This window comes from Narcine bancroftii, chromosome 3 (genome assembly GCF_036971445.1).
Source record: "Narcine bancroftii isolate sNarBan1 chromosome 3, sNarBan1.hap1, whole genome shotgun sequence".
In the NCBI taxonomy this organism is placed as follows: Eukaryota; Metazoa; Chordata; class Chondrichthyes; order Torpediniformes; family Narcinidae; genus Narcine; species Narcine bancroftii.
Window position 1 is genome coordinate 36174911 of NC_091471.1, and position 15221 is coordinate 36190131.

General features: G+C 43.1%; 1 protein-coding gene across 3 annotated transcripts in view; it reads right to left on the bottom strand.

Moving 5' to 3' along the window:
* Positions 1-14877, bottom strand: part of st8sia5 (ST8 alpha-N-acetyl-neuraminide alpha-2,8-sialyltransferase 5) — a 40499-nt gene extending 25622 nt beyond the window's left edge. Inside the window, exons 1-2 of one of the 3 annotated variants that reach the window (XM_069923809.1) lie at positions 14055-14877; positions 3949-4024 (exon numbers count right to left, since the gene is read on the bottom strand). In XM_069923809.1, the coding sequence (XP_069779910.1) occupies positions 3949-4024; positions 14055-14106 (128 nt within the window). In that variant the 5' untranslated portion in view covers positions 14107-14877. Of the gene's footprint in view, positions 1-3931; positions 4025-13869 lie in introns of all 3 variants that reach the window. The other 2 variants (XM_069923808.1, XM_069923810.1) reach the window with 2 other exon arrangements.
* Between the last annotated feature and the right edge of the window lie 344 nt (positions 14878-15221).

Below are 15221 nucleotides of genomic sequence, written 5' to 3' on the forward strand. Positions count from 1 at the left end.
GACAGTCTCAGTTCCTCAGTAGCACGTGCACCTCCGCAGACATCAACGTTTCTGATTAGAGCAAGTAATGATGGTCTTGGGCACAGTGACGTCATCAGTACACTTACTGATATAGCTGTTCACTGATGTCGTATACTCCTCCAGATTGATGCAGTCACAATTGGTTGCTGCTTCCTTGAACATGCGCCAGTTAGTGCGCTCAAAGCAGACTTGAAGTTCATGAATGACTCCTGCTGGCTGGGTTTTAACCTGCTTCAGAACTGGTCTGGGGCATCTGACAAGCAGTTTGTTTCCTGGGATTAACATCACAGAGATGTGGTCTGAGTATCCAAGGTGGGGGCGGGGCTCCACTCAATACGCTTTGGAGTTGTTCATCTACACAAGGACCAACGCGTTCACCCCTCTCGTAGCAAAGTCCATATACTGATGGAATTTAGGTAGTCCTGACTTGAGGTTTGACTGGTTGAAATCCCCGGCGATAATAATCAGTCCGTCCGGGTGTGCGGTCTGCAGTTCGTTTTATAGCCCCACACAGTTCCCAGATCAACTCCTCAGTGTTAGCGTCGGTGGGGGGGATGTATGCTCTAACTATGAGGACTGTGGTGAATTCCCGTGGTAGATAAAATGGTCTACATCTGACAGTCTCATATTCCACCAGCGTGGAGTAGTGAAAGTAAAGAATCCTTACAATTCCGTGTTGATGCAAATGCACAGGCCATCGCCACAGGCTTTACATCACAGAGCAGCACCTCTGTCAGCCTGAAATTGAAAGTGAGCCCGTCTGTCCAGCTGGATGGCAGCCTCCAGGACCCTGTCACTGAGCCTCGTTTCAGTGAAGACCAAAGCACAGCAGTCCGTGTCCTCGCGCTGCACAGACCTCCACAATCGGAGATTGTCCATTTTGTTCACCAGACAACAGACATTGGTGAGCAGGATGGATGGGAGAGCCAAGCGGCAGGGGATCGCCTTCAGCCTCACACGAACCCGTCCACCTCGCACACCACTTTCTTCTCCTCCACGATCCCAAGGCCTTTAGGCCTAGTCCCCACAGCAGCCCATAATTGCATAGCTCAACCCGCAGATCTTCCCAGAGGTGAGTAGATACATTTCTAAATAACTTTAAGTACTGTAAGCTGCAGCGTCAGGTAGTTATGAAAATGAAAACTGAAATTGAATAACTATATAACAATTTAGCTATACTGTTAAACTATAATTTTTTTAAAACTACCCATGGTAGTGGAGATGCCGCCTCCAATCTATTCCAGGAAACAGGATGCAAGGTAGCATATTGCTGGGACCCTGTTAGAGATTTTTATATTTATTTTAGTCATGGGCAACTTACCAGAAAACTGGGGTGTAGCCTCTATATTCCTTTGTTAAATAATGTCAACAGAGAAATAAGGAAATTATAGGCAGGTGCTCCCGACACGTGGTTGGGAAATTATCGGAGAAGATTCTTATTGACAGGATTTATTTGCATGTCATTGCCTGGCACTTTTGTAGCATGACCATTTGGGCTGATCCTTTTCTAAGCTATATAACTCCATGACTCTAGTTGCCATTTATCCACCAATGCCAGAATATTGCCTCGGTCTTGTGAGGTGTTGTATTTTGGAAGGACAAACCAAGGTAGGACATGCACGTTAAATGGTAGGGCACTGAGGAGTGTGGAAGAATAAAGATACATAATTCCCTGAAAGTGGTGTCACAGGTAGACAGGGTTGTAAAGAGTGCTTTTGGCATCTTGGCCTTCATAAATTAAAGTATTGAGAGTTTGGATGTTATGGTGAGGTTATATTAGATATTGGTGAAGCCAAATTTGGAGTATTGTGTGTAGTTCTGGTTGCGAAACTACAGGAAGGATATTAATAAGATTGAAAGAGTGCAGAGAAGATTTACTAGGATGTTGCCAGGTCTTCAGGAGTTGAGTTATAGGAAAATATTAAACAGGTTAGGATTTATTCCATGGACCATAGAAGAATGAGGGAAGATTTGACAGAGGTTTACAAAATTATGCGGGGTATAGACAGAGTAAATGCGAGTAGGCTTTTTCCACTTAGATTAGGGGAGATAAATACAAGAGGACATGGTATTAGGGTGAAAGGGGAAAGGTTTAGGGGGAACATTTGGGGGAACCTTTTCACTCAGAGAGTAGTGGGAATGTGGAACGAGCTGCTGTGGTAAGTGTGGACTCACTCAAGTTTAAATTGGATAGATACATAGATGGGAGAGGTCTGGAGGATTTGTTAATTAATGTGAATATTTTTGTTTGGCACAGGTATTTCGAGTTGCAGGAAGGTCGGTGGGACAAGCGGTATGATGTTTTGGCACAAACTGGAAGGGCTGAATGGCCTGTTTTCTATGCTGTGGTATCCTATGGTTCTATGGTCTGTACTCGCAGACATAGACTGTTTCATTTTCTGATGAGACTCAAATGATTTGGAACATAGTGCGATCACCAGTGAATAGCCACAACTCTGCCCTCGTGTTGGAAGAAAGGACATGGATGATGAAATAAGAGATAGTTGGCAGAGATATCGCAAGCTTCAGATGACAGATCTTCATGAAAACCACCTTCCTTTCTGTGAGATATGACTCCTATATTGGAGTGTTTTCCCCTCAATGCCCATTGACATTAAGTTTCCTGGGCTTCTTGATGCACACTCAGTCAAATGCTACTTTGATGTCAATAACAGTCAGTCTCACATCACCTCTGGAATTCAGCTGCAATAAAAGTCCAAAGATCTGCATGCCAGAAAACTGGACCAAGATTCCAAATCTCACACTTTTTAAATTTATTGGGCTTTTGTATACACGTGTGGAAGTGTGAATGCTTAAGCGCCACATATGCTTAGCGGCAACAAGTGACCACGCTTAATACAGGGAATCTTATCACAAAGAAATTCATTGCTACACTGCATTTTTCTTTTATAATGTTGATTTTTAATAATAATTTCAGGCATGACATGCTTTTTTTGAAGTGAAAAAAAAATTATGTTTATTTTTTGTCAAATGTTGACTATTTTTCTTTAAAACTGCTTGTTTTAATAAATGAAGCATGCTGTGTTTGCTAGTGAATAAACTATCAAACTTACCTATTCATCTCTTCTTTATTCCTCCTTAAATTAGAAATTTCAAAGTATTTCCCGCGAATCCAGAAAATCTGAAAATTTGGTTCGACCCAATCCCCGATCAGGCCAAATTTTGGAACTTTTACTGTATTTGGTTTAAGATTGAGTTGCTACCTGGATGTTATCAGATCCCTCTAAAATAATTGAGAGCAACATGAAAGGTTGCGCCTTGAAATATTAAGTTTGTTTTTCTCTCTCTGCGGATGCTGATCAATCTATGATCCAGGTTTGATCCTGACCTTGGGTACTATTTGTGTGGAGTCTGCATGTTCTCCTTGTGAATGCATGATTCCTCCTATTTCCTCCCAGAATCCAAAGATGTGCAAGTTAGTTAGTTAACAGGTCACTGAAAATTGCCCCTAATATATAGCTGAAATGTAGAATACAGTGGGAATTCATGGGAATATGGGGAGAATATTTCAGGGTTTTTTTTTCCTTCTTTTTATATTTCAAATGTTGCAGCATTTTGCTTTGACTAGTGAACCAATTTGTTTTGGCTTCCACTGTATTTTCCTCACGTGGACATATAAAACGGCACCCCTTTTGTCTGGGAATCCCATGTGCTGTTACTATGCACCTTTGGGTATATTTCAGCTTCTTGTGAGCTTATGTTGATGCCCAGTCTTTTGTACTTCTTGTTAGCCTTTATAAACATTCATTTTTGCTTCATTTCTGAGATTTCTTTATGCCCTTGGTCCATTTATTCATATTCATCAAAAAGTTTTTGTTTAAAAAATATTTTAATTTGAATCCCTCTACAAATCCATGAAGCCTGTGCCTTTGAAGTCACAACGACTCACATGGAAAGTACCTTCACCTCCATGATCTCATTTCGTAGTTTCCAACATGTAGAGGAGTTGTACTCGAACCGACCTTCCTGCAACTCGAAATACCTGTGCCAAACAAAAATATTCACATTAATTAACAAATTCGCCCATCACAATCTCATCAACATCAATACTGCTGTCCACTTCTTCAGAAATCCTGCGATTTTTTTTCCCTACTTGGTATGACCACACTAGAGGAAGAAGAAGTGGGCAACCAATGAGCTTGAGGTAGAGTCACCACATTGCAGCTCCAGTCACCCAGGTTTGATCCTGACCTTGAGTACCGTCTATGCAACGTTTGCACGTTCTCCCTATCACCATGTGGATTTCCTTCTAATGCTCCGATTTCCTCCCACATGCCAAAGATATTCATGTTGGCAGGTGAGTAGTAAAATCTGGGGAAGAGTTGATAGGAATGTATAGAGGACACAGTGGGATTAGTGTAGGACTAGTGTAATTGGGCAACTGATATTCAGCTCAGACTCTGGGCTGAAAGGCTCATTTCTGTGTTGTGTGACTTTAGGAAATAGAACATTTGTAGAGTGTGTTCGAGCTTGAGGGATGCAATTCTCTTGGAGTTGGAGAATGGGGTTCCCTCTGTGGTGACTTTTCAACATTCGGCAACGTTTTAGCAAAGTCAACGAGTTACAACAAATGCTTGCTAGTGTGGAAGCAGGAAAAATGTCAGGGGGTGAAACCATCACAAAGATTCTGGAGTCCATAGACAGAATGTCACAGGCACAGGTGAGAACTACTTCCATCTTCAGTTCATTTGGGAGTATAAAATACATATTATGTATGTCAATAAATCCCCCACACCCTCCACCACCTTCCTCAAAGCTATTAATTTAAAGATGGAGAGACAGGAGATATTATTTTAGTTTCCTCTCTCTTTCATATTACCTTCTATCTTCTTTGGCTTGGCTTTGTGCCACCCCCCCCCCCTTCAATATTATTCATTCCCTTGGCCTTTATTGCTGTAGTTTTAGCAGCTTTAGTGTCCAGCATTTATCAGAATGGTTCCCTGTCAGTATCAGTTCATTTTTTCACTTCCTTCCCACCAAAGGGAAAGTGCTCAATTTCCATTGGCAGAAAAGGGTAGCATTATGCCTGCTGATTGCACAGGCTATTCCAAGCCTGAAAATCCAATGCCTGCATGCCATCAGTAAGTCATTCTGGTTCTACTCCAAACCTGCAACAATGTACTGTCTCTTGAAATATGTTTAGCTTTAATCCATCAATAGACATTGAACTGAATATCAGCCAAGAGAATCAATGCCTTTTATATGAACATCAATATATCATAATATCACGGTGAGACTAGACTTTGTCCTTGGGTGCATGCTAGAACTTTCGTTTGCCGACCATTTTAATTCCCTGCACCATCCCAGGCAGACATGTCTCATCAGTCTCATCCATTTCCACAGTGAGCTAAACATAAACATAATGAATAACATATTATAATCCTCCTGGGTAGTCGAGAACCCAAAATAATTAATAGCGGGGTTTTTAGGTTTAGGTAATCCACACCTTGATCCATTTCCACTGTTTAATTTCTCCTTTATCTGCTCCCACTCTGCTGTTCTCAACATCCCCTCCATCCCAGCGTCTTCCCATCATTCCACTGCTCCCATCTTCATTTGTCCAGCATCCTAACACCTCTTGGACCCTCCCCAGCAACCCCTCCTATTTATCATGCTTGCTTGCATCCCCTCCCATTTCAGTCGCGACAAAGAGTCCTGACCCAAAATGCAGACTGACTCTTTCTCTCCATGGATGCTGCCTGACCCAATGAATTCCCCAGTTCTTCTTTGTTCACTCAAGATTTCAACATCCGTACAGTTAGCATAGCAGTTTAGTGCAATGCTATTACCATGCCAGCGACCCAGGTCTGAATCTGGGGAGCTGTAAGGAGTTTGTACGCTCTTCATATATCTACATGGGTTTTCCCCAGGTGCTCCAGTTTCATCCCCACCCTTCAAGACATACCAGGCTTGTGAGTTAATTGGGGAGTTTGGCCAGTTCTGGCTCATGGGCCAGAAGAGCCTGTTGCCATGTTGCATATCTAATTTGAAATGTAAAGATTGCAGCTCTAGTGTTTTTCTGATCATGTTACACCTTTTCTAGTCTATGAGTGGTCATTCAGAGCTTGTTCTAGTAACCTGGTAGCACATTACCAGCCATTAAAACTGACCACATATTGAAAGGCCCAGAATTTAGGGTCATCTCAATCTCAATCGATTGTCATCAATACTGGGCAAAAATGACGGCCACACATGCTCAGTTAAACATGAAAGTCAGAAGCCACTGTCACTGATCCACTGTTCCTTCACAGGATGTGATTTTACTGCTTTCGCAAGATTAGCCAGTGTAGATTTAATGTGAACTTTAAATGTAGATTTTATGTGAACTTTAACTACTTTGGCATTATTCTCTCTGTACAAGCCATTGAAAGTGTGGAGAAGATCTTGCTTGCTTCCTTTCAGGAGGCCGAGTTCTGACAATCACTATGGTTTGAGACAATTATGTCCCAACAACACAATGTCAGACAGATCCAAAAAATGGGTTATGAGCAACTACACTGTCAAACCAATTTATAATTGTTGTAAGAGTCCACAATGAAATGACTGCCTCCATCCTGACCCTTTTGCCATCCAAACTGCCACAAAACAGGGTTGTGGGGGGCGTCTCCATTGTTGTAGAAATTGTGAAAGCAATTAGGAGAATGGTGTGCTAAATGGTGAATAACCACTTTGGCTACAACACGTACACCACAGCAGGAGAAGGAATGAACGTTTAGGGTGGTAGCTGGGAAGCCAATCACACTCTACTTTGTTCTGGATGACATAGATATCTTAATCTCTTTTAGAACTACTCTCATCAGTGGCAGGTGGAGCATATTCCATAAATAACTTAGCCTATTACATTCTCCTGAACAAGTTTATGCAGTCTGATTTTTTTTTAAATTCACTCCGGAAGCAACAGAGTAGGAGAGTAACTGGACATTGCTTGCAACTTATGTAATCCTATTACAAGGTCATGTGAAGTGTAGAGCCTGTCTGGATGAATTACAATTAGTGCATATGATCTTCCTTTGCTCCGTTGAATTTAAAAGCACGAAACCCAATGACAGGTCCATCCTGTGAGCTTAGCAGCATTGCTGAATAAACTTCCCAATAAGGGCACATGAATATGTGGAATTGGTTGGCGGCAGATTTGTTGAGAAGCATTAGTCTGAGCCTTGGGTTTGGGCAGGTCAAATCTATTTTTAAAATATAAACATGGATACAATTAAAGGGGAAGCCAGACAAACATGACAGAAACAACAAAAGGCGAGACTGAATGTGTTAAATAGAGAGCACCAAGTGAGGCTTGTGAGGAGTGTACAGACACCTTGATCTGAATGGTCTGGGTCAGACCTGTACCTTTGCCCTTCTATAGAAAGTCTACTTTCTTCTCTGTCAGAGTTACTCAATTTAGTGATTTGAATTGAATTGTTTATTGCCACGTGTATGGAGATACAGTGAAAAGCTTTGTTTTGCATGTTATTCAGGAGGTATTTTAGTATAGCAGACAGTGCAGGAATTAAACAAAAAGTTCAGGGTGGCCTAATGTTTAATTATGTTGACTTTGCAGTTCCATTATCTAACCAACATTTAATGGTTTTCTAACTAATTATAGTGTCATAAAGTCATATGGCCAAAGACAGGCCTTTTAGCCCATTCTGACTGTCAAGTACTGAACTATACTAATCTGCTCCATCGCCCTATTTCGGAAAACTATATAAACAAAATCTAAATATTCCCACATGTAGCCAACAAAACCACAAGTTCAAAAGAATGCATTGAAAATAATTACTCTTCAGACCAATAACCCAGTAGAGAGCACCTGGTACTTCCTGATCATAAAGAACAGAGGTGGCTCAGTGGCTCAGCTAATGGAACCTCACTGCCTCACAGCTCCTGCAACCTCTTGAGAAGTTTAATCCTGACCTCTGGTGTCATCTGTGTGGTGTTTCTCCATTCTCCCAGTACTGAGGTTCTCAACCAGAATAACTAGACCTCCTGACAGACTCAACTTGTAAATATTTGTAAACTATTAGTGTTTTTTCACCTGCAGGTTCTCTTCTGAAGGAAGGGGTGAAGGCATTGAACAGGAATTCACTGACTGTGTGGAGTTTAGATGGCTGGCTCCTCCCCTGGCTCCACTCTCACCTACCCCAATATAAACCCTGGTTTTCCCGCCTTACTTCAGATTCACCTGAGGACTATTGTATCTGCCAGCCATTGAGTGTAAGCTATTAAAAGCGTGTTTGTACTCCATACCATTCTCTGAGTGCAATCAGTCACGTTACACTCCCCCTCTCAGTTGGCTTCAGTTTCCTCCTGCATCCCAAAGGTGTGTGGGTTCGTAGGTTAACAGGCTGAGTTTGTAGGTGACTGCAATAATCTGAGCCAGATGATGGGAACGTGGGGAAATTAAAAATGGTCAACAAGAAGTCTGCAGATGATGGAAAACTGGAGAAACTCAGTAGGTCTGTCAGCATCCATGCTGACGGCCACAGATAGTCGACACTTCAAGCCGAAACCCTTCATTAGGGATAGCAAGGACTGGGTGGATGCCTAAACAAAATGGGGGGGGGGTAAAGGGGAGAGGAGCACAGGCTGGCAGGTGATGGGTAAAAACAGGTGGCAGGGGGAAGAAAAGAAAGGAGCTAAGAGGTGATAGAGGGAAGGGGAAAAGGGCAAAGGAGGTAGGAAGGGAAGAGTGCAGGGGGAAGGATGGTATTATTGACAGGAAGGGTGGTGAAGGAAAAGAGGAAGAATGAGATAAGGGAAAGTGGAGCGGAGAATGAAACAGGAGGGTGGAGAATGAAGCAGGAGGGGGAAAGAGGACCAGGAAATTGGAGAAGTTGATATTAATGCTTTGCTTGGAGACTGCCAAGAGTGTAGCTATTCTCCAATTTAGATGCGACCTCAACCTGGCAGCACATGATGGACACGTCACTTTGGGAATGGGAAGTGTAAATGAAGTGGCTGGCCTCTGGGAGATCCTTGCTGATGCAGTGGAGATTAAAAATGGCAGCAATTTTGCATTAGTGTAAAATGAGCATTTATTAGTTGGCCTTTCTCTGTGGTTTATTATTAGTTGGCCCTTTCTCTGTGGTTTATTATTAGTTGGCCTTTCTCTGTGGTTTATTATTAGTTGGCCTTTCTCTGTGGTTTATTATTAGTTGGCCCTTTCTCTGTGGTTTTTATGCTGCTGTTGTAAAATGCTTCTTGTTTCACTCAGGGTCAGGAGGCACAAATACTATAATCAGGTGGCATCAGCTCACTTATCAAGCTTGCAATTAACCATATAACCATATAACCGTTTACAGCACGGAAACAGGCCATGTCGGCCCTTCAAGTCCGTACCGGTTCCCTTGAACAACTCCACGAGCTCCTCCGCAAACTCCTGAGGAAGTAGAGGCTCTCTTCATGATGCCATTGGTGTGTCATAAAGATAAAAAATGAAAAATGGGAAAAGCTATGCTCTGGAACTATGAGAAATACAATATGATCTTGTGATTTTTTTTGTTAATGTGTGCATTTACTGAATCACTGATGGAGCAGAAATATTGTGATAAATATGACTGTTTATTCATGCGGCCATATCTTTAAAGCAAACAGCTGATCCACATGACTAAGCAGCAACTCAAATATCAGTATGATTGCAGCTTCAGTAGAGAGCACCTGGTTCATGCTGACTTTGTCACTGAAGGGCACGCAGACACTTGGCTTGTGGGGGAAAAAAAGAACGTTCTGGCACAAATGCCAAAGTTGTGATAAAAGAACTGAAGACCTGTAATGAGATAAAAAGTCTTGCTTTGTAACACACTTAGCAAAGATACAAATTGGAAAATATTAACGTGAAAGCATATTTATACCACAGAAGACTGCGCTAGAGATAAGTCATTATCGTGATCCAGGCCAATATCTACCTCACACTACACTACCTCACCTCCCAGCTTGAAACCCCAGCCACTCTACAACCATCATATACCCCCTTTTTGAAAATGCTATAAAAATGGTAATTTTTTTAAGTATCCCCAAATGCAGTTAAACACAGGAATGAGCTTTGTTGGACCAGGACTGCAGCAAGAGAAGGGAGTGAAATCACAGCAGTACTGGGTAAAGGAAGGAAGCCACTTGATAAGGGGTGGTTCCTATGGGATGGAGAAGGTCCTCTTATTCCCACTAAATGAGTTCCTCAGTGGTTAAATCCTCCAAACAAAAAGAGTACTCGTTGCTGTTTTAAGCACAGTCTAAGAGCTTTGAGGGGTATGTGAGCAGACTCCAGTACAGTGGTTCTCCACCTGTAGGATCCCAGTAGTTAGTTAATGATTATATTTACGATGGTGTATGAGCAGAAAAAATGGTTGAGAACCACTGGTCTAGTAGGTTTGGAAGCTCTCCTTAATGTATCTTATTGCAATCTGAATGACCCTTTAGATGGTATCTAAATGTAAAACAAGGACTGCTTAAAGAAATCTCTTGGTGCCTGCCACATTGACCACCGCCAGTGGGCTGATCTCGCCTCAAACCGTGCATCTTGGCGCCTCACAGTTCGGCGGGCAGCAACCTCCTTTGAAGAAGACCGCAGGGCCCACCTCACTGACAAAAGACAAAGGAGGAAAAACCCAACACCCAAACCCAACCCACCAATTTTTCCTTGCAACAGCTGCAACCGTGCCTGCCTGTCCCGCATCGGACTTGTCAGTCACCAACGAGCCTGCAGCAGACGCGGACATTACCCCTCCATAAATCTTCGTCCGCGAAGCCAAGCCAAAGAAGAAAAGAAATGTAAAGCACAATTTGTTGAGCTCCTTGTTTTTTTGTGTGTGATGTTGACACTGTAGTGATTTATTGTGCCTGAAAATTCCAGTTTATTTTGGGAATACTTCAAGATCACATTGTAAAGTGACTAATGTCATGAGATAAAGCATCGGATATATTTGTGTGACCAGAATGTCTGGACCAATGTCACGAATGGTGCAATTTCATGCAGAAATAAGACCCAGTGGGATTGATACCAGGTTACACTATTTTTGCAAAATTGCAGTGACCCAGCTTTCTAGACATTTTATGCTTCCAGTACTTTCCAATTATTATCTTAGATTTCCAATTTCAGCAGTAATTTTGCTTCCAGATTTTTTTTTTATTGGCTACAAAACATTTTACATATCCCAAGATTATAAAAGGTGTAGTATAGCAAATAGAGCCATCACAGGCTCTGACCTCCCATCCAATGAAGACATCTGTGTGAAGCGCCACCTCAAGAAGGCAGCAAACATCAGAAAGGACGACAATCATCCTGGTCACAATCTCTTCTCGCTGGTCACAATCTCAGCGCACTCCTAATTTCAGGAACAGTTTTTTTCCCCCAACTGCTGTTAGATTCTTAAACCTCCCCTTGGTAAACTAATCATGGACAGCTTGGACACCACAAGAGGACTGTCTTCACTTGTAAAATGCCACTTTTCTCTTGCACACTGGTATTTTTAAGAAATAAAGCACGGTGACAGGTCCTTTTGGCCCACAAGCCCATTCTGCCTAATTACACCCAATTGACTTAAAGGGTGGGAGGAAACTGGAGCAGCCACAGGAAACGCACTCAGCCAAGGGGAGAATGAACAAACTCTTTAGTCAGCGCCGATTTGAATCTTGGTCACTGGTGTTGTAACAGTGTTGTGCTAACCGCTATACTAACTGTGCTGCCCTTGTAACAGTGTGGCGCTAACTGCTTTGCTTTCATGAATATTTATTATTTATCTTTCGTATTTATTTTAATGCATTCTATTGCAGTTGTTTTTCTCAATACCTGTTTTTCTGCAGCAAGTAAACGTTTATTGCATATATTCCTTGTACAAAATGTAAATTATAATAAATGATCTTTCTCACTCTTGTCAGTTATCATAATTGAAACTCCTATGCCAGCTAAAAAATAAGGAACAGCATTGTCTGGGGAATATGCGAGCGTTCAAATACACCTCCAAATCATTTTATCAGATATCTATCTTTGACCTGTGGCACAGTAAACTGAAATATTACCTGCATTGTTTTAATATACTATATTACTATGTTCAATATGAAAGGCCACCAGATCCTGCTCAAGGCAAAGAACAGTACTGCACAAGAACAGCCCCTTTGGCCCATGGACCTGTGCTCAATATGTTGCCCCTGTAAAACTAAAACTCTGCTCCCTGCACATGATACATATCCCTCTATTCCCTGCATATTCATCTGTCTATCTGGAAGCCTCTTAACCACTACTATTGTATCTACTTCCACCAGTGTTCCAGGCACCTAGCACTCTATATAGCAAACTTGCCTCCATTAAACTTTACTTCCCTCGTGGTATGTGATATTTGTAACCTGAGATAAATATTCTGACTGTGGAAAGATTCTGACATTGGCATGGTTCTGTAGGGTCGGGGTGAGGTGGGGAGGTGGGGGGAGAGGAAACACAGCCTTTCCAGCAACATAGAAAATAGGTGAAGGAGTAGGCCATTTGGCCCTTCAAGCCTACACCACCATTCATTATGAACATGGCTGATCAGTACCCGGTTCCTGCCTTCTCCCCATACCCCCTAATCCCCTTGGCCACAAGGGCCAAATCTAACCTACACTTAAATATTGACAGGGAACCGGCCTCAACTACTTCCTGTGGCAAAGAATTCCATACATTTACCAGTCTCTGAGAGAAGAAATTTTTCCTCATCTCAGTCCTAAAAAAATGTCCCCCTTATCCTTAAACTATGGCCCCTGGTTCTGGTTTTTCCCAGCATTGGAAACAACTTTCCTGCGTCTAGTCTGTCTAATCCCTTAAGAATTTTATGTTTCTATAAGATCCCCCCCTCAATCTTCTAAATTCCAGAGAATGCAAGCCTAGTCTATCCAACCTTTCTTCATATGCAAGTCCCTCCAATGTCCACATTAAAGCAAAATTGGCCACAACCATTGTCAGATGCTGGAAGATATCGATAAACCTGGGATGAGGGGCCAATCCTAACCCTAATGCCAGAATTATGGGTGAAGTAAAAATGAAAGCCTGCAGACACTGTGGTTGAAGAAACAACACAATCCTGGAGAAATTCAGCAGGTCAAACCGTGTCCTTTATACATAGCAAAGATAAAGATACAGAACTGACATTTTGGGCTTGAGCCCTTCATCCAGGTTTGAGCAAAATTGAGACAGGCACCCAAACCAAATGGTGGTGAGGGCAGGGGGGAGGAGCACAGTCCCACAAGCAGGAGGTAATAGATGGATAAGGGAGGGAGGGAACACCAGCAAACAAGGGGAGGGGGATGGTTCTGTGAGGGTGGAGAGCTGGAGGAATGAAGACAGAGGGATGGGAAAGAGGAAGATTGGAGAGTAGGCTTGCAGAACTATTCAGAGATAAACATTTCCTGAGCGTAATTCAGTGAATTTTGATTCTGGTTTGCAAATTCCAGCAAGAGTTCTAAATGGTGATGCCAATCAACAACCACCATTATACTCTAGTAAAACAAAAGTCTGCAGACACTGGTTGAAGTAAAAACACAGTTGTTGGAGAAACTCAGCAGGTCAAATGGTTTACTTTATCTTCTTCTTCTTCTTTGGCTTGGCTTCACCAAAGATAAAGATACATAACCAACGTTTCGGGCTTGAGCCCTTGATCGAGGCGTGGACAAAACGTAGGCGAGTTTGATCTGCTGAGTTTCTCCAGCACTGTGTTTTTAAAATCAGAATGACGTGGACTTCTCGTGTCCACAGTTCAGGGGAGAAGAGTGGGAAGCTGGGATGCTAATTAGGAGCTAATGCTCCTTCCAGCTTCCACACGGGAACGCGCTGTTAACCTACCAGTCGTGTGACGAGGATCGCCTTACCTTTTTATGTAGTTCTTGCCGTACAGAATCTGCTGCAGCAAGGTGACCAGTGCAAAAGAGCAAATAAATATGAAAAACAAGGTTCTGTTTCCCAAAAGATCTCTTCCCGAAGGATCTGAATACATTCTTCCAGCATTAATGCGACCCTCTCCTGGGACCCTGTCGCTCGGGATGTTGCTTCTCACCTGACTTGCTGTCTCTCCAGGGATAGCTCCGACCCGCGGGGGTCCCTGACATCCAGCGCCCCAGGGTAGAATCCGAGGCGCCTCAAACTCTTCCCGTTCGCCCTTGGAGCCGGCTGTCACAGTTCACTGTGCCCCCAAACCTTCCTGCCTCTGAATAGAATATTTTTCTCTTAAAAAATATATTTTAATGGGTCTTCAACGATGTAGCAGAAAGTAAAGACCACGGATGTAATTAATAGGTAGGGCTAAAAGGTCCCGGGATAAGGAGGTGCAGATGGCTTGAAATCTGGAACACGTTGATCAGGGCGCTTCATTCAGCGTGCCTACCCGGAGGCGATCGCCGCGGAGGATGGGGGACAGGGGGGGGGGGTGGGGGGCAGAGGGTTCCGAGGGGGGGGGGGGTGGGAGGATGGGGGACAGGGGGGGAGGGGAAACAGAGGGTTCCGAGGGTGGGGGGGGGGGGGACAGAAGGTTCCGAAGTGCCTTCTTCCAAGAGCAGAAGGGTCTCGCCGGAGAACGAGAGGTCCGCAGGTTTATGATGCCAGTCTCGCTGCTCCAGTCCTCTCTCCGCATTGCAATGTCAACTCATTGGCGGGTTTAGATGATCTTCAGACCCTCCAGATAATCCAAGATACCAACCCCTTTAAAAGGAAAAGCATGAGTGCATTTGTTTCTTTTTAACTTTGTAACTCAGCTTCAAACGTGATGTTTCTCCAAGCAAGGCATGACAGGTCAGTGCCTCTTGCTGCGCCCGTCTTCCACCCTCCTCCGCTGGACTTCTCGCCGCTCCTGCCTTCCTATCTCTCGGCCTCCGCTTCTTCGCACTCTCTCAGAATAATAAACAGGGTCAATAGCGTATCTCGTCAAGGACAGGACGACTCCTCACGTTCCCATCCGTCATTGCGTTTCGTCCAAGCCATCGTTGCAGATTTAACTGGATTCTACAAAATACGCGCCTAAAAATAGGGATGATTTTTAAAAATAAAATAATAAACCCTAAGAAGATAGCAATACCCACACCACAGTATGATAAATCTGAACTTTAGAGCAAATAGAACTGCATTGGGTAGGTTAAAATTGCTATTGCTAAATATTAGGGCACCTTATTTCAACAGAAGTATTATTGTCCCTTACAAAGTGTTCATGGGCTCCTTTGTGTCCAACATT